At 38.7% G+C, this 27,893-nt stretch overlaps 1 protein-coding gene across 1 annotated transcript in view; it reads right to left on the bottom strand.

Moving 5' to 3' along the window:
• The window catches only part of si:dkey-238f9.1 (chemokine-like protein TAFA-2), a 92,132-nt gene that overhangs the window by 10,801 nt on the left and 53,438 nt on the right, over window positions 1-27,893 (bottom strand). Inside the window, exon 2 of the mRNA XM_034870246.1 lies at window positions 22,102-22,214. Coding sequence (XP_034726137.1) covers window positions 22,102-22,213 — 112 coding nt within the window. The 5' untranslated portion in view covers window position 22,214. The remainder of the gene's footprint in view (window positions 1-22,101; window positions 22,215-27,893) is intronic.

Genomic DNA, 27,893 nt, shown 5'->3' with positions numbered 1-27,893 from the left:
ATGATAGTGAATGGTTGCTAGCTGGCTGGGGGATGACTGTGGATGTGTCCCCGGGGCTGTAATGATAGTGAATGGTTGATAGCTGGCTGGGGGATAACTGTGGATGTGTCCCCGGGGCTGTTGTCAGCTCTCATTCCGACTGGAGCCTTGCAGCGCCGGGAGTCTGAGGCAGAAGACAGCTAGCTAAATTACTAATTAGATTAGTCGTCTGTCTATAACGTTACTGATGAATTCATGGGTTAGTCCAGAGTTGTGAATCCGGGTCAAAACACTCATAGTAAAAAATAAATTTGCATGTTGCACAGTGTAATAGTGTTGTAATCTTATGTTACCCACCAAGAATTAATGTAGCATTAGCTACATTTCAACCAGCACCTTTACAGTAGATAACAAAGCCCTTTCCCTCTTTGTTCCTCCTACAGGTTGGGAGCAGAATTGTCCATTATTGTTACCATTACCATTATTCTTTTGTCTCATAATGAACCACTGAAACAATTTTGGAGACATTATTTTAAGGTACTAAAGAATCTTCGTTGTTGGATCTATCAACATTAGAATCTATCAATATCAATAAAAAAGGTCTCTTTGTTAACTGTGTTGCAAAGTGGGATGTAACCAATGACGAAACAATGCCATGTGGCAGAAAAAATGTTTTACGTTTACTAAGGACCCCCCCCCCAAAAAAGGAATCATTTAACTTGAACTTCATTTTGGGAAATATGTGTATTTATTGTCCAGCTGCAAGTTAGATGAGAAGATTGATACCACTTATGTCTGCGAAACAGCTAGCCTGGCTGAGGGCATTTGCCTCTCAGCACAGTCTTGTAACATACAAACAATGGCTACTTGAAATCCAGGTCATCCCCCAGGTGTAGCAGCCCCACCAGTCCACGTATCCTTGAGCAACATACTTAATCCACTGACCCTGCACCCCAACCAGAGGACAAAAAGAGAATTTCTAAATGCAACATCAAAAACACACCTACTTGGAGAAAATAACTTAATTAACATCACTAAACTGCTTATTTATGTGTAAGAACATTGCAATATCAATTACAAGGACACTGTTCTCACTGTCATCAAGTTAAATCAAACATCAATACTGCACTCTATTTTATATCCATTACTCTTCTGCATAGGCTCATCACCATTCTGTGCATGTTTGTCTATTTACACGTAACAAAAAAAAAGCATTTGAAAAGTTTTGACATTCCTTTCAAATAAGCTTTAATTATGCCTGTAAAGATTTTCAATTTGGAACTTGACTTGAAAATAGATTGCAGTGAGCTTCCATCTTCCCATTAGCTAGCAATCCTGAAATCTCATCTACAACATTAAAAACATTTTGCTTCCAATCAATAAGGTGCTATTCACATTCCCACAAAAGGCATGACAACAATTGCCGATTGAGTGCTTTTCACCGAGCAGAAACTTAGTGACGCAAAAACAGGTCAGGCTCCGTGCCCTTGATGTGATTATCTTTAAGCCACCAGCACGCCCCCCGATCAAAGTTAATTTCAAAAGTTGGATAGCTTGGATAGAATATTCAAACTTTGGTTAAGAGACAGATGCGCATGGACAATAGGCAATCACAAAAGGTGCAACGAGCAAAGACAATCATTGTAAATCACCTGATTATGTGGAAATACAAATAGCGTGTTAGGTGTCAGTGTCAAGAAGGTTCTCACTAATTATTACTGCCCAGCATTACAAATCAAGACTGCAATACATTATATATATATATATACACACACAAATATACATGTACACACATGTATATATACACATTTATGCAGTACATAAACATGTACTGTCTTTATACATATGTATATATATGTATGTACTGTATATACACACACATATGCATATATGCATACATACAGACACACACACACACACACAAACATTTCTATATACACACACAAACATTTCTATATACACACACACATATATATATATATATATATATATATATATATATATATTCACACACACACACACACACACACACACACACACAGTATATGTATAAAGATTAATCTTTGGGCATTTTAGGCATTTATTTGACAGGACAGCTGAAGACATGAAAGGGGAGAGAGAAGGGGAACGACAAGCAGCAAAGAGCCGCAGGTCGGAGTCAGACCCGAGCCTGCTGCGTCGAGTAAACCTCTATATATGGGCGCCTGCTCTACCAACTGGGCTATCCGGGCGCCCATAAGATAATATTTCTATACATTTCCTACAATATAATTGAATTAGTTGTGTCAAAAGACAGATGTCACACAAAAGCCTTTAAAATGTTCTCAACCATATCTGCTAGTCTCGCACAACAAACGTGCTTTAATGGATGTGGTTTTTGCTGTGATGTGAAAAGCTACAGTGCGAGCTGCGGTTAGGTCTGGCCTGGGACTCTCGACTCATTAAGGTGCAGGAAGCGGCTGTTTGGGGCTGCCTGTGTGGAGAGAGCTGCTGATTAAAACCGGAGCTGCTGGTGAGGGTCACTGACTCCAAGGCTAGACCCAATACCAGCATGCAGTGTGGACAAGATGAGAGGTTAGAGAGCAGGGCGCTGTGGTCAGCCCAAGCTGGTAACGATCCATAGGAGAAGAAACAACGATGAACTGTGTGACTACTGTTGTTATGGTATACTGCGTATGTGAGACAATAGAGCGGAGAAAGTATATTAAAAACAGGGAAAGAACTTAACTAATCAAAAGGTAATAAAGATAAAAGAAATATTAATTTACAAAATTAGACCGACTACACCCTTGGCTCAATTAAGCACGATTAAAATATATGACATTTAGGAAAATGTACTTATTAGCTTTTTATGCAATGAGTGTTACATGAGCGGACTGATACCACTCCATTCAAGCTACAGCAATTATATTACTATTAGCTTAGCATACCTCACTAGAAAACCACAAATTATCATTTTTGCAAAGACATGAGATACTATATTGTAATTATTGAGCTTTATTAAAGGTGGTAGGTGGATATCTTTTTTTACTTTTGGACAGAGCCATGCTAGTTTCCTTGTATTTTCCAAAATGTTGAACAATTTCTTAAAGAATATATTTCAAAAACAAATGTGAAAAGAGTGATGTTAAATTTTATGTCCCTCTCATTGAAATGTGATATTTTACTTGTTTGGCTTTTTCCTTGCATAGTTTATGTTTATGGTATCTTTGTTATTAATTAATTTTTTTCTGATTATGAACTTCTTATGTTAGCGTTGTATGTTATAAGTTAATGACTCTGGCTATGAAAGGGGTTCTGGATGGTTCATTGTTTTAATGATGTATATATATATAAAAAAGGACAATTAAAGAGGTATAAAAAACATTTAAAATAGAACATTTAGAACATCTTTTATGAATAACTTAACATCCATGTATTATTTAGAAAACCCTTTGGGCACGTTTCATACAACCAAATGTGTGTACATTACTGCTATTTCTTTCTCATGTCCTTTCAGTCAAATATACATGAATGCATACAATTCAGAGCTGCAGCTTGTGGCAAGAGTTAAAAGGACAATGTTTTGCTCAAGGACACTTAGCCAACAGTTGGATGTCCATTGACGCCGATTCCCTGGTTGTATAATGGTGTGTCTAACCACCAGGGTCACCATGTTCACAGTAACCATGCTCTTCATATGGCATCAATAGGAGCAACTGAGTGTGAGAGGCACATGTAGGAGAGAGGCCGTCACTTTTCTCCATGAGCTCCGTGTGTAAATGGCTTACAACACATCAATACACTTCTAATAAAGCACTTAGACCGCCATCAATTAGAATCACCAGGCACCCATGTCAGCAGAAAGGTGAAAGGACAGAGATCACTAATGAGAGCTGACTTTAGGCCCAACCCTTCAGCTAATCAATACCACTCTGAAGCACAGCACACGCAATCATATTCATCGATCCCTGATAGATAAAGGCATCAGTAGAGCAAATATAAAGAATATCTTAGACCCTGTCTCCTAGCACTAAATAATTGGGATTAGGACTGAGTAATTAAACATGAAACCTGCATCTCTATTTTTTTATTTAACAATATGTAATTTGTCTACATTTCTTATTTTCTGCATACATATTACATTCTCTGTTTGTGTTGTGCTCGTCAGTGTTAGTGGAGGCCAGTTTGGAGACACAAACAGGGAACTAATGCATTCCTCACCTATTTTTATGACAAATACAGCCTACCAACATTCTGCTTTCTCCTTTTCGGTGTAAAATCCTTCATCTTGTCAAGCCACCACAGCTGCAAAGTTATGTAAGACAAATACCAGGCAAGTGACCAATTGATCAGAATTTGGCTGATAGAAATACCTGGCAAAACTTGAATTTGCATGACTGGCTTAGCAAGTTTGTCCCAGATTCATATTTCAGCATTAGTTTAAATTCAGATTTACTCATCCTAGCCCAGTATCCCAAGGAATTACATTCATATAGGATAATTTGCATCGTATGATTTATGCTCAGCGCAAATATTCAATGCCCCATTCATGGCATATCCTTTTGTCTGTAATTACAAGTAACAGAATCCTTGTTGTAATTCCAAGTTGGAGATATTGGCAATTTTTTAAAGTGTCCAGAACTCTCACTCAATTAAAAGAACTATAGGCTGCAAAGCCACCATTGTTGACTGTTACATCTAAATAAAGTTTGTACCTGGTTTTGCGTCTTCTTGGGGGGGAAGGAGTGTGGTCTAGACCTGTACTCCATCTGTAAAGTGTTCTGCGATAACTTCCGCTATGATTTGTCACTATAACTTAAAACTGTATTGAACTTAAAACAGATTGGAAAAATGGAAATGGAAAAGGCCACAATGCAAAAGTAATGTCCCTTTTATATGTAGTAAAGGTGAGAAGTAAAATTGTAAGGTAAGTTATCTGGGATTTATGTGGGAGATGATGATTGCCATTATATAAAAAACAATTGTTTTAGTTGCCTAATTTTAAATCATACATAAACCAGAACAAAAAACTAAAAAAAACGACTTTTCAAGCCGTAATAGTTTCATAATAGTATGCCTAAAAGAATCTGTACATCTTTTGGGAAAAACATGATACTTTCAAAGTAAAAGAATCACCCTGTAGAGCCTACATCCTGTTTAATATCCAACAGTTGAAAACAGAACAAAAACAAATGTTGAGATTGACAAAAGAAAATGTAGACGAAGAAGAAGACACTTTATTATTCGTCACATTATCATCCAGTAAAATGTGGTGAAATGCCATCTATGCATTTACCCACAGTGTCTGGGGACTAGTTATTACACACAGTGTCTGGGGACTAGTTATTACACACAGTGTCTGGGGACTAGTTATTACACAGAGTGTCTGGGGACTAGTTATTACACACAGTGTCTGGGGGACTAGTTATTACACACAGTGTCTGGGGACTAGTTATTACACACAGTGTCTGGGGATCTAGTTATTACACAGAGTGTCTGGGGACTAGTTATTACACAGAGTGTCTGGGGACTAGTTATTACACACAGTGTCTGGGGGACTAGTTATTACACACAGTGTCTGGGGACTAGTTATTACACACAGTGTCTGGAGACCTAGTTATTACACACAGTGTCTGGGGACTAGTTATTACACACAGTGTCTGGAGACCTAGTTATTACACACAGTGTCTGGGGACTAGTTATTACACACAGTGTCTGGGGACCTAGTTATTACACACAGTGTCTGGGGATCTAGTTATTACTACTGCCACCTAAAAAGAAGCAAGAATTGTCTGATGTTACTATTTTTAAGCTGCCTTATGTAGGTAGTGTAGGAATTTTGCTTAAAAAGCATTACTAATCTTGAAATATTTTTAGTAGTCTATATTACTATATTTCCGCTGTAATAAACTTTTGCTCCATTGATTTGCTGGTCCAGTCAGAAAGAGTGATGGGAATTTATACAAAGTTAAAGTGATTTTAAAAAACCCTAAAAGATTTGGGGCTTTTAAATAAACATTCATGGCTGGAGCCCCAGAAATCACCTCTTCCCTCAGACCCTGACCTACAAATATTATTATATAGTTATATAGTATATACTGTAGTTGTTTATCCAATTTATTAAACTACTGTGTGTCAAACACTGGAAACTACACAGCATTGTGCATTAGTTCATACTGAATAGTGTTGTGCAACTAAACATAGAAAATAGAAACCTGTCATTACTTTGATGAGGGTAATGGGCATTTATAAATAAGAGTTTGCAGGGTGTAAATCATCTGACATAAAAAAGCTTTGACAGATGCACTCTCCTTTCAATGTGCTTATTTTACCTGGCACATTGCCCACTGCACTCTCTATGACCTGATATCATGTCTTTCATGCAGCTGTTAGGTAACATGAGGACAAAAAAAAAAAACATTTCCCTTGACTTTATTTATAAAATGTGATCATTAATCAATCTGCATTCTTACATTTGGTGGGAATTAATTCAAAATGGTGTGTTTAATTCAAACAGCTGCCGGTCACATTCACCCACAATAACTATTAATGAAGAGATTTGAATGGAGTACATTATTGATTATACATGGATGAATTGCATTTTCAATTGTATGAACAGGGTTTTGAAACTGGCAGCAGCAATAATTCTCTTGCATAGGCTACATGTACATTAAAATTAAAACATTTGTTTTTTTAACTCTAAATTAATCTGGTGCCAGCTCAGGAAGCCCTTGAGAAATCCACCTGGAGACTTTGGGGCATAGCTGTACATTCATTTCTGTACTGAGACTCGTTGCCAGTCACTGGGTAAAGTGCTATTTTGTATCAAAGAACTAATCATGCAAGTTGGAACAAAGCCACAGGTGCTTTTAGCTTCCGCAGCAACCAAACAATTGACCTAACATGCAGGCAGGGAGACATCCCGAACAACACACTGTTCCAACTGTCAGCTGCATGATTGGCTTTATCATCCTCACCTGCCCAGCCAAGCACAAGTTACAGTAATAGAAGCACATCGGGGGATAATGAAACACTGAAGCACGGTGTCATTTCTAATGCTGACAGGTAGACTTCACTGATCACAACAAGCCAGAATCAGAAATAAATCACATGTCAAGTGCACATGTTTAATATGTCATTGTGACGCTGATGAGGTAATTGGTTTAAGTCTATGATTAAGTCCTAAAACGAGCCTGTCAACTGGGTAAACCCAAGTATAAATTCCTGTAGAGTAGAGTAATTTTGTTAGTGCACCAATTTTGGTAAGCATCGTTTCTAAAACTGCCAATTTTTAGAACATTTCTGAACTTTTTTGACTACAAACTTGAAGCACAAGACAGACCCGCCCTTAAAAAAGCAACTGCTTAACATTACAAAGCACTCATTAAAGTTGCCATCCATAACTTTAAAAACATATTGGAACTGACGAAGTTTTAAGTGTTAAATATGCAGTTACACAGCATCAGTAATTTTCAACTTTACATGTACAACCTGAGAAAACCAATCCACACTTTTCAAATGCAAATGTGTGTCTCCAACCACTGTACTGTGCTATTTCACCAGTGGCATTTTTTGCCTGGGAGCTGTGGAGTGTCATCATCACCATGAAGTTGACAGGCAACCAGCAGAGACTACAAATAAATTGCATTTAACCCCCCGTAAAACTTGTAATTACACAGTTTTGTATGAATTAAACAAACAAGCTATAACATGCTTTTAGTGAGCTTTGGAGGCGCGGGAAGGTGGATTTTGTGACCTTTAGACAGAGCAAGGCTAGCCATTTCCTTTCCTTTCCTTAAGGCTTTTGTGCATCATTATACAGCCAGAAGAAACAGTGAATGTCATCTATAATGAGCACTCGGTAATATTGTTCCAACAAGAGTACAGCAAAAACGAGATTTCTTCAAGGTGCTCAGTGGACATAAAAGTTTGAATTCATCAAGGAATTACTGTGCCACGTGACAAATAAAAAAGACCCAAAGTCTTGAATATCAATGACCTGTTACATAACCTTGCCTCAGGCAGGGAAATATTCAGATAAGGCTATTTCATGGTTAGCTACATCACTTTGATGCTAATTCAGTGACATCAGAGCAACGAAAACACTGATAAGGGCAAACTATGATTTCTTTTTTAATGAGTGTTTCAAACCATAGAGGAATCAATAAGCAGTGAATCACAGACAGTATTTACACTGTTATCAGCTGTGTACACTCCAGCACATCTTGTCATCAATGCAGGGTGCTAAGATTGTATGGAGGAACATAATTGCTGAAGTACTGTACATAACAGCTTAAACATTTTAATAATTAAACCAATTACAAAGCAATTTTCAGTCACTTATCAAACACACTAATAAAGAACCTGGTTATCTAAACACCAAATGCAGAGATTAAACACTACCCACTTGACAGCCCTTGGTAACCAATCATTGGAGGCCAACTTGATTGCCCAAAAACACTCAGCTGAAAATATGTCAAATGATGTCAAATTTGACCAAGTTGTTAACATGAACAGACGTATCTGCCTCACAGAAAACAAACTTCTTCATCAACTAAGGCACGAAGCAACAAGTCCGGCATTCACTGCAGAAGGATGGAGAGCAAAATATGCAGTGTGTATTTTCTGTTTCAATCCGACCTTATGCAGCGATCTACCGGTCTGCCTTTTCCAGGCGGTAAATGCAGAGGCAGATCAAAACACCGAAAACAAAGTCACATCCTGGCCACTGGCCCAGACCACAGCCGCAGCAGCAGCCATAAAAACAAAGGTTGTAGGCCATACAATGGAGACAGCCTATAAATAAGTAATGATTCAAATCATTGGGTTTGCTCCAGATTCCGACCACATTTTGGTCAAAAACTTTAAAAATGCTGAAAACCACTAACTGCAGCATATTTTCCAGGTAATACTGAGTCTGTGATGCTTAAGGACCAAAGCTACCAGTCTCATAAAGCCAACAACACTCATTAACATGCAATGTGAGTGTGTATTAAAATAGCTCCAGGTAAAACACTGTCTGTTAATGTGGCAGCAAACATGCCAGAAAAATACTGAGGTATTGGTTGATAAAACATTCATTCATCTTGCCTAGCACGGAAACTGGAGAAAACTCTCACAAGACCACTGTTTAATGGGATTACCATATTCAGAAGAGATTGGCTCTTTTTCACCCAGCTGTAAACCTGCTGAGCTGACAATCAGACCCAGCAAGACTCAAAAGATAAGCTCCCGTCTGTGAGAGAGAGAGAGAGAGACTGAAGTAGGAGTTAAGGTTAAAGTGAAATTAGTAATTCAAAATTGGATAGTTATTTTAATATTTCTGTTCATTATGAATAATGGTCAAAAAAACATTTAACTCAGCTCCTAGTTTGTAGAGACATGGTACATGTGGACTCAGGCTTCCAACAGCTTTGCAAAAAAAAACTTAATGTGAATCCTGTCACTGGCAGTGATTAACCGTCCGAGAATGATTACCTGACTCTGTTGACTCTGTTATCCTTGTTTTAGCCACTTTTAGCTTATTTTTTTTAAATTTACAGCCTGCAAGTTTACGGATTTAAATCTGTCTCACTGCTCTCATTAGCGCGGTTTTCAGCAGAAAAGCTCTAATACACCCACTATACGCTTCCTGACCAGCACCAACCAGCAGGAAGACAAAGTTAGCCACTACCTGGTAGTGAAGTATTTAGACCCTAAAGAGCAATACATTTCTCTCAGGAGTTGGTGGAGACCAAAACTGAGGTAAAAGGAGGGTGAATGGTGGACTTACATTTGCCAGGTGAAGACAACTCTAAATGAATGCTGATGTTTCTTTCAACTTGACAGCTGATCTAACTACCAGCACCCTGAAACCTCTTAGGGAAAGAGGGTTGGGTGGTTGGTTGATTGGGTTGTCTGACTTTGGAGCAGAAAACCCCTGTTACCATTCCCATTTATATTAAATGTTAAAGGAGGTTCCTTTAACCATGAACACAACCTTTCCTTAACCTTTCCTTAAAGTAGTTTTAGCTGTGTAAACCTAACCATAAAGGTGGCAAATGTGAAAATGACCATATGAGTCATTTGTAATGATGTCATGCTAATTTGTGGGAGCATTGTTCAGTGCTCATTGCTGTACTACAAAAACTTAAGGCTGCATTTTTCTCTTTCAATGTTTGTGTCAGGACTGACTGGCTTGCTTCGCATTCATTTGATTTAATATAATTCATTGATGTGTTTGGCGTCTCTGTTTTTTAACTTTTAACAGGCCTATTCTGTACCACTGTCGCACCCGTGTGCCTATATCCTGCGTTTCCCAGTGCCTAGTTGGTTCTGTCTTGTATTATGGAGTTTATTCTCGTTTTTATGCTTGTGGAGCATGTACATGTGTTCCAGTTTTATTATTGAAGCCTTAGTACTGTTTTGACACCACAAAGTGTCTTTGTTTTAAGAGTCTTTATCTTGACAGTAGGCCTATGTGTAAGAAAGAAATTTATATTTGGTTGAAAAGCTATTATAACGGTCTATTATTTTCTGGTGTTTCCGGGTCAGTAGTCTATGGCAGGCTAATTAATGTCTTGGATAGGCTATTTATAATGAATTGAATCTCTATAAAGTTAAATAAATTGTGATGGATGCAGTTAGGTGTGTGGTGGTTGACTTTAGCTGAAAACCTCACTGGAAATTTCAAAATATGTTCCTGTGGCTCTGGTTATGTTATATTGGACACAACTATAAGAATAACAACAGTGCTTAAAACATTCAGTGGTGTATTCTTCCTCTGAAAGCACCCAGACCAAGAATAAAGCCGACCATAACCCAACTGCAACACAAAGCTTTTGAGGTCGTACTAGTTTCAATTACTAAAATAAAGTGTGAGTATTGCTTGCTCATCGATCTTTATCACAGTCTCATAGGTCTGTTGTCTGGTGGCAGAATTTCTTCAATTTTTTAATCTTTTACTGACTGCGGACAATCTTTAGAGGGAAAGAAAATAGAAACAGATGAGTGGGCCCTCACATTCCCAGAGTGTATGCTTTAGCGGTTTAGATGAAGTCCATGTCAGTACCATTCATCTGGCTGCCAAGATGTTAGGGCCCACCACTGACTGATCAATTGGAGTCCCTCAAGGAATCATACAGTCTTATAAGTGAAAGGCTACTGAAGTTATTAAACCCAGGGACAGCAGCAGCACAAAGTCAGAACAAGACTAATGCACAGACTCAAAGCCTTTTGCTAAGAAAGTGTTGTCTTGACACGGTAACTCACTTTCTAGACAGTCACGGAAAATGTAATAAGGGATGTTCAGACACACCATCAAAGAACCAATTTGATCTTTTTCTCATTTCATCACATGCAATTTTCTGGCGCCATCAATTTATGTGCATTTTTCATCATCTCATCTTAACGTTGAAGATACAACACGTCAAAGGTTTTTTTGTACGTTTTTCTAATGATGTACTGCAAGCAGAATTAAAGCAGACTGGCATATGTATCACATGACTGTCAATTAATACATGATTGACATTCAGATCTGGAAACATTCTCTAGATATTAAAAGAAACTTCTTAGGAAAATGTTTACTAAGGTAATAAATCAAGTGTGAAGTAGGGGCCTTTTCTTATAGACTTCTGTAGAATCTGACTTGTTTTAGGAGCCAGTGGAGTCGCCCCCTGCTGGAAATGAGACATCTAAGGTACTTCTGATTTGGCTTTACTTTCCAGACCAGGAAGTTGACCAACGCTTGATCTTGTTTGTACTATATGTTGTCATGCACACATAGATGTAGAAGCATGTACTGTAGGGAAAGCAAAGCACATTCATGACGATGGTTTACTACACCTTAAAGGTACTAAACTGTGCCAAAAGAAAACTCCACAAGATACCTTTAAAGTTACAGTAAGTTCCTGATTAGTATTAGATATTGAAAAAGTAATTGGGTTCCATCTCAGTCAAGCTTTAATATTTAACCAAGATCAAAACCGTTCCCTGATCAGTTAGTTAGTTAGAGCTATGAGTTCCCAAAAGATAACTGTAAAAATGCTTTAGTTGACATGAAGATATAACAGAAATACAATCAAAATGGGAACTCCTGTCTCTGGTCTCTCACGGTCTCTCATCTAACACTTACACATGCTGCTTATCTGTCAAGCAGATGTCATGTCTGCTCTAAATAGCTGCCGTCTCTGCTCTCCAACTGGATTTCAATGTTTTCATCTTGAGCAGATTCCACTGATGCCTTTCAGAGCTGAGCGACAGGCGCAGTGTCATAATCCGTCTTTATTAGATGGATGATCTACAAACTGCGTTAAAAGTAGACCAACAAGAACAGTCTGAAAATAAAAACAATGAGTCGCTTCATATTATTCATAGCTGAGGATCAGCGATTATTCTTCTCTAAGTCAGATTTTCAGGTAATTACACCAACAATGCAGCTAACTGAGGGGTATATTTAACCAGTTGCGCTTAATCAAACCTCGCCCTGGAAAACAATATTATCTCGTTAGTGGCGAGGCAGCCACAGGCACTGATCCCCCGTTGAATTGCGGGCCGCCTGAGGACACTATTACGGAGCATCTGACCTGTCCACCCACTGTCAGCTCAATATAAATGTTCCTTTTTTTAATAGACCATCTTCCTGAAAAATATGTCGACAAACCTTTTAAAAAAGCCATTTCAGGAGAACTCCAATGGTTGCACCCATTACATTTTATGCTCCAGTCCATTCACATAAACTTGATGCTCAGCCTCAGTTGCTGTTTTTATGGTCCGATGTGGACACTCGGCACTGCACTTCATTCCTAAGGAGATGTGAGCCAGAAGGCAAAAAGTCATGGAGCACAGCCGGAAGATGGGGGCAAGCAATTGATAGACTGCATTTTAGAAGCTTTTATTTCACTTTATTCAGTCAGTATCCAGCCTCTAAAGAGAAACTACCAGGCCATAGCATAGCATTACTTTAAAAGAAAAAAGGAAACCCAAGGCTGAACAGATGACGAGTTTCTCTCCGACTTCCTTCTCAACATCGCCTGACTACAGATGAGCACTCATAAATGTCTGTTAGGATTTACATCATCAAACTGCATGGAAAAGAGGTTTCAGGGGACAGTTGTTAAGGCAAATGGATTATATTTACGATTGGGGGCTGCAAATCTGTAATAGTAAGTACAAAGAATTAGCGTTTAGAGAGGACATTAAAACTTTGCCGACATGTTCTCAGACATCTTGAAATAAAACTACATGCCAATTGTAGACAGATGTCAAGCTGTTGGAAAGAGCTACAACAACCAGCCCTCAGAGGGAAAAAGAAAATCCTTAAGACGAATTTCAATTGATCACAACAAACTCGTTACATGTCTTGAGGCAAGCTGTTAGAATATATTCATAGGATTTATTTATCAAAATCAGGGAGTTTCAAAATCTGGCATTGTGGACCCCCCCCCCTGGTCAAAATTTTAGTTTTTGAACAACAGTTCTCATATGTCCCATAAATATCCCATGTGTCGGGGGATGTAATCAGGAAGCATAATGTTGCCACAATGTTGATTCAGTGAGTGATGCTGTAGGCTACAACATGTTTTTAGGCTCTAATTACTTACATTTGGGGAAATTAGCACTATTAAAAGTATGAAAATCATTGACCTAAAAAGGTATTTAACTTCTCTGTAAAGCATATTTATCCGTAATATTTTGAAAGTTTGCTCTCTTAATTAAATTAAACTTGACTTGACTAGCAATCAGTTTGAATTAAGCTGACTAGGATAGTTTCACATTTGTGTTAGGACTGATTCATAATGAGTCAGCCTTTTGTAACTTGTAACTAGGAGCACCAGAAAGAAATGTATTTGTTGCCTTATTTGGAATCTTATTTATGATCTTCTGCCTGAACTCACTAGAAACTCAGCAGGTGTCCGAAGCTTTTTAAAGTCTGTAATCCCCACGCCCCTCAGGAACAGTCCAGATATCAGGTTGTACATATCAAATATCTTATAAATATAAGATGGCGGCACCTTAGATCGCTGAGGTCAATCACTGTGTTTGAAAGTGAATTTGTAAACTCCTCAAACTACCAGACAATCTGCTCAGACCATCTCAGTTCAGACTCACTTCATCCGTATCACCTGCCGTATATGAAAATGCTGTATGTTGAACTTTGATGTACTTGTTAAAATGCTCTATTGTAGCAAACTTGATGTTGTAGATGAAAAACTTCCATAAAAAGTTAAATGACTTGAAATGCTATAATCTTTGCCTGCCTTCCTTTCTGTCCTCCAGCTGACTGGTTCTGCACTAACACGTCCCAGGCTGCTCCAAGTATGGCTGCACCTGTCTGCTTCGGTTTCCATCAGGACTCAGACATCCCTGCCTTCTCCTTTGAAGCTACTTAAACTGCTTTGATACACTTTATAGGCAAATACTATGTGTATCACTCCAGAAAACACCTCCTCTACAAACCATTAGTAGAGCATTTAGCATAACACAACTCAGCTTTAGCATGTGCAATTCTTAATGCCTTACGGCATCTCATGCACTATGTGTAAGCGTGACATATTCTATAAAAAGCAGCTATCAGGGAAGCAAAGAGGTAATCTGTGATTCCCTGCTGGTGTATATTCTGTTACCACTATGCTTTATTGACAAAAATTGGGAGAACGTTTCATTTTTGGGATTCAGGCTGAAACACGCTCAGGATGCACAGTGCTGGAAGCAGTCCGCACCAGCAAGCAATCACTTTAGCACCAAATTACTGTCCACCTTTCCCTTTCTGTCTATTGATATTTTACCAGTTCTCTCTGGTAAGAGTAAAACGTTTTCCTCTGTCCATGTTAAGTTTTTTTTCTTTGCCATTGGGCAAATGTATGTTTTTCTTCAGGCAACATGTGCTAAAAGGTGTATATCAGTTGTAATTATTTTAATTACCTTGGCAAAGTAAAATAATTTATTATTACTTTTTGATTACTTTTCTAAATGTCTAAAGAATGTTTTTAAATGTTTAAACCTGGCAGTGTAAACCTTACAGCAGTACTCAGCAGCGACTACTGTCAAACTCTTTTTCAATACCTTTATCACATGAATTAAGAATATAATGATACTTTAAAAAACAGCCACCACAAAATCAGACCTCTTTTGTTTCTAATATGAGATCATTCTGAGGTCAGAGATTTTAAATCATAAAAAAAAAAAAAAAACTGTAAATGCACCATGCAACTTATGCTGCAATTTAACGGTCAGGTGGTTGACTCTTCAAATTCAAACAGGACTACCGATCAAAAACATCAGCATGGAATCAAACCCTACTGAGTCTAAATTCACGATGTTCAACTTCTTGCTTTGTTTCTGTGTCCAAAAAAAGACAAATCAACACAATTTATATTATTAAACATATAGCCGAACTTAAAGAAAATATTCAGATTTTATCCCCAATGTAATCATAAACATTTTCAGGTAACTAAGTTACACATTTGTTCCCCAGTCACCCTGGATTACAGTTACCTTTATTTTGTAATTAAATTACATGTTACTAGTTACTCCCCAACACAGTTATTATTATTATATTATATTATTATTATTATAAGATAAGTGTACAGCTTTCTCCTCCTTCCTTGGATATTAGCAATCCTAGAACGTAGGAGCAATATGTTTGAAAGCTAAATAATGGAACTATTCCTCTTTATGATACATAAATTGTAATAAATGACTGATTCCAAAGTTAATGTAATGTAACAACATGCATCAAACAGCCTCTCATATAACAGTCTGTAGAGCAGTGAATCACGATCACTAACAAATTAATCGCGTCAACAAATCTTCAACACATTACGGTTTCAACAGAGCACAGAAAGCCTGTGACGAGGAAAGGCAACGTGGCCAATTTGAAAGGGGACTATACCTCCTTGTGCTAAGCTTCAACCAAGCACGGACCGTTAACAGCAATACAATTGACTAAGTTTAAAGGAGGTTGCTCTAATTGCTGGGTAAGGGCAGGCTTTTAGTTTGTAAGACCCAATTACCGCCATGCTGTTAGCACTTCTCTACTAATTGCATTCATCAGCTCAAATCGTTATCACCAGGCTCTCCTTCGATTCCTATCAAATTCCGAAAATCCTAATTTCTTTGCGTTTCAGAATAGCTAGAGGTAACTCATATTGTTGAGAGGGATAATGGGTTTACATTTAAGCTGTAATTAGAGACGGAATGGAGATAGAAGATTGCTGGCATATCTGATTCTTACACAGTATGGGTCCTATCTGCAACAATGGAACGCAGAGACAGATTTTACTCTAAGCTATAGGCCAGGTCAATGTGTAAAAACTCTGATCAAATCCGAATTGACCTTAATGCAAGCACATGCACTACAAATGTAGAGATTCTAAATACAAAATTTTAATTACAGATTGGGTCTTGGCCAACATTATAGTCAATCATACAGACATTAACAAGCACACAGTTTAATCAGATGTCATTCTGAGATGTATTTCTACAAATGATGATTTTATAAAATGTATATGTATAGGTCTATTTTGGTTTGGGAGCATGTATGTGATATAAAATGGGATAAATTAGTGTGATGAATTATCCCATACATATATAGTCTACTTCATTTGGAGGTGAAACCGAAGGCAAGTCCATCTGAAACGGCAAAAAATCGTTATCCTTTATATACACAATTACGGTAAAGAATCCAAAACAGACATTTTTACATATGAACAGTTTATGCTTACAGCACACACAGTCCTCGCAGTCATAATGGGCCAACTCTGAGCAGAATTAGGACTCGGGTTGAATAAAGCCAGAATTTCCATTTAAAAGTGGTCAACGTAGCTGATGTATACAATTACTTCTTTGGTTTTTATCACTACTCACATGTTAAAAAGAATAAGCTCTCGAGTAAAATTTGATTTCCTCTTAGTATGTGAATAACACCTTCTTTCAGCACAAATCCCCCTGCTCCCTTCTGCAAGAGTCACACACACACACGCACACACACGCACACGCACACACAGCGGATCCAACCAAGGCCACACGCAGCCACTCATGGCTCATCTATACAGCTGCCATTCAGATGCGTATAGCAGAGGACGTTTGATGGTTTTCTAATCTCGGGAGCTGCCACTGGGAGATGGGGCGAGCTGACCCCTGTCATCCCCACAGTGCATCTCAAACAGCCCCACATCTCCATCTCAATCTCCCTCTACTCGCTATCTCCGTCTACCATTGTGCAATCCACCTGCTCTCCAAATGTCAGGACGAATGCGCCGCAGCTGCATCCCCACCCATCCCCAGGGTGGGGGTGACCTGCTCTGTTGCGGCTTGGTATAATGTCATGCTCCCCCTGGGCAAGGGTTCCACACTGACCCGCTATGTGGAGTGTGCAGCAGGCGGATGTATCAACAGAGATATACTGCATTACAGGGCTCATTACAGGCCAGTAAACTGGAGGAACCCATGTACTGAAACTCCTGATGAGAAATAATGAGGTAGAAAATTCAGCGTGTGGGTCCAGTTGGATTCGATCAAAATCTTCCCCCAAAATGTTTCCGCGTCTGAAATGTTTTGCCCTAATTTGTGTTGCTGAACTGACAAATGAGGCACTAACTGACCTGTGGAACAGCCACTAAAATCAATGGCTTGCTATGCAGTCAGGCTCAATTCATCTGATGATTCTCCTCCTTCTTCTATTTCCCTCTTTTATGGTCCCTCTCTTCACCTCACGCTGACTATGTGTCCTGACTGATATCTGCTGACCTTCAAAATATATTTTGCTAAAAATCACAGAGCCCCGGAACCAATAAAATACTGTAAAAGGTCAAGAAGTTTGACTTGCGTGGTTATCTTTTTGAGGCTCCATGGAAAATGTTAATAAAGAAAAAAAGCAATTATTGGTTCAACATAACATCAAAAGGCCATACAGTATAAAGACAAAGTGCTTTTTTAATCATCTATCAATTTCCCTTTTAATATTGTATTTCTTTACAGATGTGAACAACAAAAAATGCATTTCCTTATTCAAAACACAGTAACTAAATGTACCTCAGATTTTAAGTTAAACTTTGTGAAATGATTTTGAAGTTCTAAAATAATCTAAGGCTTTAAACACTTGAAAAATAACTTTTTGCCTGGTTTTCTTCAAGACCTATCAAGCATAAAAAGCTCTCTTCATTGTTTTTCCCCCTCCAGGCTGGCACAAGGAACCATTTTAATTTATCTAGTAAGCATATTAAAATGTACACGTTTTAATAATGTTCCAAAAATGAATCTGCCTGGGACAGTAGGCAGAGAAAAAAAAACTTAAAGGTGCAATATGCAATACTGACAGCTAGTGTTTAAAATAGTTACTGTAGTACAAATTCAAAATACTGGACAGAGTTGTCAGAGTTCTGGGTTCTAAGCTGTCTCCATCTTTCAAATACGTCTCCAATATTTACCTGGGTTTGTTAAATCTCTGGTCACGCACCTGTCAGAATCATGCCTTTTTTTAATCTCAGTTAGAATCTATCTCTGTGATCCCGTTTGTTTGTTTGCTGCTTTCATGGCTGTACCAACATTACAGCTGTAGCGCACTGGCTTCACGTTTTTCAGGTATATCTGGTAACCCGGCCTGGCTGTCAAACTGTGCAGTTGATGACAACACACAGGCCAAAACACAAAGAGAAATACCGTCACAGAATGGAAATTACAAAAGGTGGAAATACTGGCATTAACATTGTTGTCAGAAAAGATAGTATTTTAACTTTTTATGTTTCTTTAATATCTGATGATGCATTGAGGTCATTTTTTTATTTTTTACAGTACATATATTACATATTGGACCTTTAATGTCAGTTAAAGGCTTTTTTTTAATGATTGTTTGATTCTGCCATTCATTTGGGCTTTGGATAATCTGTTTGTTCCTATTATGAAACACTGAAAATGAAAAGGAGGAAAAAAGTTAAAGCCAATTTGCATAGAATACTAAAAAATCCCCTGAAGCATGAAAATCAGCTTGAGAATGAGCCATTAGAGTGCATCACACAGTTTTTTTAGAAGTCTCTACCATAAGCAAATATGGAAATTTTCCACTGAATTCAAATGAGAGCCAGTGCACAGTTTCATCTTATTAATAAGGCAGCATGGCCCCTTGTGTGCATGAGAATATAGAACGGGACCTTGATTCAAACCCAACTTAAACCTGAGCTCCAAAGTAATTTTGATCCCAATTTCTGGTGCTATCCACGAGCCATGTGGCTTAATGCCTTATATTTAAAAGTGTAACAGAGTTTACGACCTGTAAACGACACTGCTTATAACGATTTCATCTCAAAAGGGGGAGCTGCTGCCACGTCACATAACACAGCCTCAGTGGGAAATGTGTTTTTCACGCCAGTTTTCCTCTCTACCACATTTTAGCGTTTGCCCTCGCAGACACTGACCACAGAGAGCATGATTAGTGTTTTTCAAACGAGACAGAGTGAAATAACGTTAAGAAAAAAAGTATCCAAGTATCTAAATAGCTGAGTTATTAGGCCGCCATTCGACCCGGTAACATCATCAGTCTAACTCCTATCGACAGGACCAAAACAAATTGCACAGCCGAAGGGTACTTGTTATCACTCTCTCGCTCTATCCAGACCACTCTCCTCTCACCCTTCCTCCCCCTTACCACTCTTTCATGACTAGCTAATGAATGCAGATGGTGCTCTGGGGGGTGCAGTGGTCTTATTACAGGGGTTATGTGTGCGTGCTGTAAGCTCAGCATGCTCCAGTCGGGATATGGTTAAGGTTCAATTGCTTTGGCGAAGCCCCAACCTCAATAAACAGAGGGGCTAAAGAGGTTTGTTTACCGGGCCCACCTTGACTTAACCTCCGTAGCTCAGGGACAGGCTGCGTGATTACCTAAGTGTCAGTGCAGCCCAGGGAGAAAAGGGCCAGCCTACATGTGTTGGCCCCCTCTCTCCCTTCTAATAAATCACAGGAATAAGTGTGCAACCACAAGAGTGGGACAAACAAAAAACCAAAAGAGGCAGTGAGGTAAGTCTGGAGATTAAATTGCTTCTCCAACAAATGTTGACAGTCCAAGGTTGGATTTACCTCTCCACTGTCAATCTACAATCATCAAATATATTCAGAAAGAATTGAATGTATCGATTTAATTATCCCATTAGAAGGTGAAAAGTAAACATGTGGTTCCCCATTAATGTTGTATAGCTGCAGTGACCAAAAGTATGTGGACACATGGACAATTCTTACCAAAACCATTCATGCTGCCTCCACACTTCCCAGAAGGCTCTACACAAGATTTCTATACCAGGTTGTAATTCGCCACAACAGCATTAGTGAGGTGGACAGCTGATGTTGGCTGATAAGGCCCGACTTGCAATTGGTGTTGCAATTTGTTAGGTGGAAGGTTTAGGGTCACTATTTTTCTTTACAGACCTCACTTTGTGCATACAGGCATTGTTATGTTGAAACCGGAAAGAGCATTTCCCAAATGTAAAATATTGTCTAAAATATAATTTTGTGCTGTAGAAGCAATTTCCTTAATGTAAACTCTGGGGCCTAGATGGAAGCATGAAAAAAAAATTACACACCAGTACGTGGACTGGGTACATGTCCGCTTTCTTTATAGTATTTTTTCATCTGGTGTTTCTTGCATGTATTCATGAGGGAAAGGGTAAGAGAAGGTGCTTTTTACTGTCACAAAAGATGCTGAGCTATACACACTGCATTCCACATCCATATTTCACACTTATTTTGACAGGGTTATGACATCTCAGAAACCAAAAACATGCAGTAGTAGCTCAGTGATAGCTTCCTGATTTTCCTGATAACTTTTCAGATCTGCAGCTTTTTAAAGTTACTGTTAAATTGATGTCTGAGCACGTCTTGTTCTTTTTGTTGTTATTACAGAGCAGTAGAGTACGTTTTCTTGAGCATGTGACGTTGTGAAGATTAGTATATAGTGTATACTTTCTAGTAATAATACATAGTGTGGATTGCAGGCCAATCAATTAGAAATTAACAATGATATATTACTTACTTAATATACCCTAACTATACTCAAACAGTAAGGAAGCTGGCGAGCTAAATGGTAAAATGGTGAAGTCAAACATTGGGCTGACAGAGAGTTAATTCTACCGTCACAACTTTTTCTTCTTCAACTTGATTTGAAACACACTTCATCCATGCACTTTGTTTCGTATTATATATCTACACTGTCGCGGCTCACTATTTTGATGCCCTATCAAAGTCTTTTTGCTGCCCATGTTGTTGTTTTCAGCTAATGTGGAGCCGTTTCCCTCCAGTCATTGGGTGCTGTTTGTCCTTCAGTGGAATAAGGCTCATTATTTCAATGTGTAGTCACAGTTTCTACCGATACACCCAGGGATCAGGCCATCTCTCCTTAAGGGAAATCACTTTGAAAGGTCTTGTCCCCTGCCATACAAATGTATGCACATACTGACTTGCATGACTGCCCAAAACGCAACCTTACAGTACATCTGTGCTCTGCTGGTAAGCAGAGAAACCAAAAACACCTCAACTAATTATATTGGTTTCAGTGAGATGAACTGTGAACGACTGACCTGTTATAAAGAATTGATTGTGATGTGTGTTTATTCAGTGAGAGAATTTTAGTTGTATCGTATTTGTTACAGTATGACGCATCTTACTGTCTTATTGTAATGATTTATGGTTTCAAAAAAAAGTATAAATCACGTTTTAATAACCACTTCTCAAAAAGCAGTGAAAAGGAACATAGAGAGTCGGTTTAACATGGATGAGGTTTTAAATTCCTAAGAAAATTACATAAATGTAGGTCCGCAGGGACAATCAATGAGAAATGCTCTTCCCTCAACAATTTCTAAGTCATTACAGTCTTTGTAGCAAGACAATTAAAGGATAATGTCAGGGATCTGTATATATAATTACTTAGTTTGTTTTTATTTCTGCATGAAAAAAACTATCCTAACTATATCCCATTTGCCAGTTTGATGCTCATTTAGACTTTTCATGGGCAATAATTTTAATAGGGACAATGTAAATGAATAAAACCGCTACTTTTTTTTAATCCTCAGCTTCTCTAGTCAAGCTGTTAGTATCAGCCAGTCGTAGCAGACTTCGGCTGGTTCGGTCATGATACCCTGGAGAAAATCACAAAAAAGAACACATGCAGTGTTGTACCTATGTGGCTTCTGTGTGACGATGCGCTGGTCAGTTGTCCCCACAGAGACACCATACAGACAGTCAGCAGCAGCGCCCTTCTGCACATGCTCTGTAGGTCCCTTTCCCGCATTCTGAAAAAAAGAAGGCAATAGATAATCAGCAGTCCGCCATATTTGCATCACCAGACGCTCAGATGTGCAGGCTTGTTCACTTGGGCTCATGCCAACAGGCATCTGCTTGGCAGTCAGAAGTGGTCCATTATAGTAACTCCTGAAATCACAAAGCTTGGATCTACAGAGCTTAAACTGAACTCGCTGCGTTTAGGGGAACCTTACTGCAGAACACATATAAGGTTTCTCCATGACGCAGAAAATGTGGATACATACTGCCAGAACATGTAAATAAGTACAGTAACAACACAAGCATCATCAGTGGATTCACTCACTGTGCTGAAGTAAATCTGCGCTAAATATTGCATCAAATTCAACTTTGGTGAACTTTGACATGTAAATTTGCATTGTTGAAGAATGTCAAGGTGCCCTAACACTGCTGACCTTTGGGCGCAGAGTCCAATATGGAAGACATATGACGCTTATTAGCTGTGCTACTTAATGCAGCTGTTGTTAACCTCATCGGTTGGAGTACAAAACAGCAATGCAGTACCTGGACTCAGACTTCAATCGTTATTATTTTCCGGATTTGTGACTTGAATTAGACTTGCTCACTGATGACTTGGACTCGAGGATTTATGAAATCAGACTCAGAAGTTGGCTGAAGCTTTCAACTAATTGTATGTGTAATAGGCAGTGATGGAGTAATCGATTCATGGACTCAGACTTGTGTCGCTATTCTTTGGACTCGTGGCTTGACTCAGACTTCAGGTAATAGTAACTTGACTCTGTCTCTATTCTTTGGTGAGTCAGACTCAAACACTGGGAACTCAAAACTCGACAGGTGATTCGACTACAGCACTGGTCCAAAATTAATTTTTGAAATTGGCATGTAGATGAAAAAAGCATATTTTTTTACCCACCAAAATATTAAATTGTGTGGTTTTTGTATTATACATGACAAAGCTTTATAATTGGGGTTGCAAGTTCTGCTGGTTTATCCTCCGATTTCATCATGCTTTCTTTTGGGAGGCTGCCAAAAAACAGTTCTTTTTACTACAGTAGTGCACCCTGCGAGTAGTCTCTATTTTCCCAAGTCTCAAGCACCAAATACTTGTGCCTTCGTCTGGTGTGATGAGCTTTTGTACGAATCTTGACATTTGTCCATTTTCTTTAGCAAAAAAAAGTGCTGATTTATTGCATGATGACTCAACAAACATGTTGCCTACTGTATGTGTTGTGCACATATCTAGCTGCAAACCTTCAACAACCAGCCTGTAAAACTGTGAGTCTTTTTTTGGGGGTTTTCTGATGGTGGGGTCTAGGAAGTATAATGTTAGTGAAGGTAGGCTTGTCAGGAAAGATATCTTTCTTTCCAGACCACACCACCGTCCCTCAACAGTACACTTTTCATACCATGGCACAGGGCTGGTGCATATAGGCCATTACCATGGGATACTGCTTGACAGAAAAGGCCCTGATGACCCTGACAGCCCACCACTGTTGCTTGTACAATAGGAGTTACCATGGTAAAACCACCCATTATCATAATAATATCATATTACTTTTTCTGTGAGGGATTACTAGTGAGCCCCATTTATCTGATTTAAGTTACAGACTCATTACTAATCCCACTAAGACACATCTAGCAAAGTGAATGAGGCCAAACTAAACAGAAATGAAATGTGTTTTGTGGTCTGAAGATCTGTAATGTGTATGGAACTCTATCGGTGCTGTTGATGTTCAGACTTTATCTTGTGTGTGAAAAAGCCTATTTAACCAGCATAACTATATTTTTTTGAAGAGTGAGCTTTGTGGCTTCCTCGCAAGATATTTATATTTGCAGTGTGAGCTAGAGACAGAATTCAAAGCGGGCGACTCACGCCAAAAGTGTAAGAGTTGTCATCCGTGTACAAACACACTGCAATTCATAATACCAATTTAGATCTGGAGACAGCTAGAACAAATGAAGTCTGTTTACTCTCTCTGTCTTCCTCTCTCTCTCACTTGCTGCCAACCTGCTACCTGGGAAGTGAATAATGCTGTTTGTGTGGTCTGTTTTAATGTGCTCAGCTCAGTAATCTTTATGTACTTTCAGAGGGCTGTTGTCCACTAATACTCTCTGTCGGAGAGGCCTGTGGAGAGCGGAAGAAGCTATGCAATCATCGGCTCATCTTCCTGCCAACAGAACTGGCCTCTTCTCTCGTGAGAAAGCAGCCGCAAATCACAGCTCTGCTTTGAACACTGTTCCAGTTCATCCAGTCAAATTAGTAAAATGCTTGGTTTCGTGAAAAGAGATCGTCTCTCGCTTATCTGGCAGAGGCTCGCGTATGAGGGAGATGTTTTCGCTGTGACTGCCTTTGTACTGACAGCCAGAGCTGGGTGAGATCTTAATGAGAGGCTCCATCAGACAGTTGACACAGTCAGGATGTTATGAGCACACAGACTGTAGACAAACATAAACAGTGTCTGAAACCTCACCAATGGATTGCTAAAGGGAATATTAGAAGCCTGGAGTTTAGATTTACGCTTCTTCTCATCTGGTCAGGTGTTGAAGCCAAATGATCCAACTTTAAGGCAAAGGGTTGCAGCCTGGGGTGGACCTGAAATGAGGCAAACAAGAGGTAGCCAAGAGAGCTGACTGTGACAGGGCTGGGGGCCAATACTTTTTAGGAACCGACCGAATTGCCTGTGTAGTATTGAGTGACAAAAAAATGAGCCAATAAGCATGCAGCATGCTTCTACCAAGATCTTGTAATGCATAGAGGCAGGCAGGAAAATCTCTGAATTACGCACAGAGACTTGGCTCACGTAGTATGAGCTGAAAAAAGTAAACAAATTAAATTGTGTCATAATGTTGTAATTTCTGTTGATTTTATAAAACTGGTATCGAAAAAAGTATAGTTTAGGAATCGGTATAAAAGTCATGGTAGTGTATTGGTGGCGATGCAAATAAACATCTTTCAAAACCTCAATAGCCTGTGAAAAATCAAGTTTCTAAACAATTGCCATGGTACAATTTAATCCCTTAATGTAATCCTAACGTCAAATGTGTCGACTTTGTATTTATTAATAGAGATTGTGGTATTTTGCTATCTAAGTCAATACAATGTCTCCGCAAACCAGTCAAGTTGCGGGCTACATCTATGTATATCCGGACTCACAACGTATTATATGTTGTATGTAGTGAAGACTTTGGAGTAAATTTGAGAAGAAAAAAAAAATGTTATGCCAAATGTGGATGGTTCACACATATCTTCAACCCGGCAGCACATCAGATCTATACAATCACTACAGTTTTGAGATTAGTGACACTAGTTTAGTATCTGACAGAATGATTCCCCATCCGTTCCGGAGTGTGGCGTTGAATAATGGGCCGGAATAGTGTTTTAACAAAACTTTTTGATGTCACAGAGGTTTGACCTTTTGTATATAAATGTCATCATTCATCCTGTTAGACATTTGTGTGAAATGTTATCATAATTTGCATGTGACTTATTGAGTTATGCCAGCCATGTTCACAAAAATGGGACATAGGGAAAGACAGACAAACAGACCACGGCTGTCGCCTGCGTGAAGTCATAATTAAAGGAGAATTCCAATCGATTTCAACATGTAGCTCTGTTTCCTTTTTAAACATAACTCAGCGTAGACAGCACTGATTGATTTCATTTGTCTCGCTACTGATGACACTACAAATTAAAAAAAAAACAGAGCTACATAGTGAAATCGACCGGAATTCTCCTTTAAAACTCAGTATTCTGATGTTAGATGTTTTTGTTTTAAGAATCCAAGAACACCTACGCAAGCAGGTAATGTGATACAAGTGGCAGTAACTTTCTAAGAAATGTAGCAATGTGCCAATAAAACCAAAATAACTGCTGACTAGCAAACATTGATGTAAACAACATTAGTTTCAGAATCTTCCAAGAATCGGCACTAATGATGTTTTGAGAGGAAGGAAATGCATTCAACATAGTCATTAGGCATCACAAATAAATATAATACAGTTTGGTAAAAAACACTGAATGTAAAAAACACAATAAAAGGTCATTTTACCTCACCCTAACCCTAACTTCTTTAGGTCTTGTGATGAACTGCCTGTTAACCCTCATGTTATCCTGGGGTCAAATTTGAAAAGTTTTTTTTAATATCAGAAATATGGGCCGTCAATAAAGTCAAACAAGACGACAAAACATTGGGGGATAATAATATTGGAAAAAGTGACAAAAACTACGAAATAAAACACTGGAAGTAAACGTCAAAAACTTTAGAAAAACTGGCTAAAATGTCAAATAAATGACAAAAAGTCAAATAAAAGGGACAAAGACATTGGGTAAATTATATAAATGTTAAACATAATACTGAAAGATAAAATGTAATACTTTTTTTGAAGCAACAAAACATACAGTCCATTGAGATAGTGACAACAAAAGTTGTTTTTTCATGTTGAGGGAAAGACAACTCAAGGGTTAAGCAATTTCCCACGGGCTTCAACACTTGGCTGTTGTGGTTTCCCACCAGCATCAAGCTTCTGCAGGACATTACATTACAAAACAGATACACACTGCAACACCCAGCGGAACTCGGGTGCTTGTCTTGATCTTTTTTTCTGTTCATCGGAGAGTAACCAGTTAAATGAACTCCCACAGAGTTACTGTAGAAGACTCATTTTCACCTGTATTCTGTTCTTTATTACAACCCCCACACACACCACCACCAACACCCGACCAGATGAACAACCATCACACACAAACTTGTTGGCAGAAATACTCATGCGTACATATGAGTTTGAACATATATTTCATTTAAAATGCAACACAGCAGCTGCTGCAAAAGAGAGAGAATTTGGGTGGGAGGAAATTGCTGCTAGAGTAAATGCATAAGTTCCAATATAGTGTGTATCAAATTTAATCATAAGTATAATATTACTGGTGAAAAGGTATTGAACCTATAATCTATTTCGTTTAGGTGCAATCATGCGGGCGAAGAAGTACAAGGCCTACTACTCCCATTTTGAGGCTGGTGCACCATGTCATTAACAGAATTATAATTCATAAGCTTTTTATTTCAAAAGGGTTTTACATTATTCACCTGCATAATTTTGAATTGCTCTTGCGGTTTGTGTCCAGGGAACATTACAAAAACGTTTACAATATTTTTAAGATATGCTCCGCATCACCAATGTTGTAAAGAAAACTTCCATTTGGGACAAAAAACATAATGCGACAAAGAATGTAGTGAAATGTGAGAGCATAATGACGATGGGTGACGTAGGGGGTGGCAGTAGATCTGTCAGTAGGGACTTCGGTTGGGAACTGGAGGGTTGCTGATCCAAGTCCCCATATGGACCAAAGTATGGTGGTGGAGTGGTAGCTGGAGAGGTGCCAGTTCACTTCCTGGGCACTGCCAAGGTGCTCTTGAGCAAGGCCCCGAACCCCCAACATCTCCCCATTTAATGCATGTATAGGTACTGAGCATGTAATAACAACAGAGTGAGAACGTTAATTAATAAAGTCTACATTATTGTTAGTGATATGAGGACAGATAAGGATATGTAGGCTATATGACTGATACCAATCAAATAGTATAGTAGCTCAAATAGTAGCTAGTATCTGGAAATGAAAATACACTCACCGGCCACTTTATTAGGTACCCCATGCTAGTAACGGGTTGGACCCCCTTTTGCCTTCAGAACTG

Source organism: Etheostoma cragini, chromosome 4 (genome assembly GCF_013103735.1).
Source record: "Etheostoma cragini isolate CJK2018 chromosome 4, CSU_Ecrag_1.0, whole genome shotgun sequence".
NCBI classification, from domain to species: Eukaryota; Metazoa; Chordata; class Actinopteri; order Perciformes; family Percidae; genus Etheostoma; species Etheostoma cragini.
Note: the sequence above shows the minus strand (reverse complement) of the source record. Positions and strands in the feature narration are given on the sequence as shown.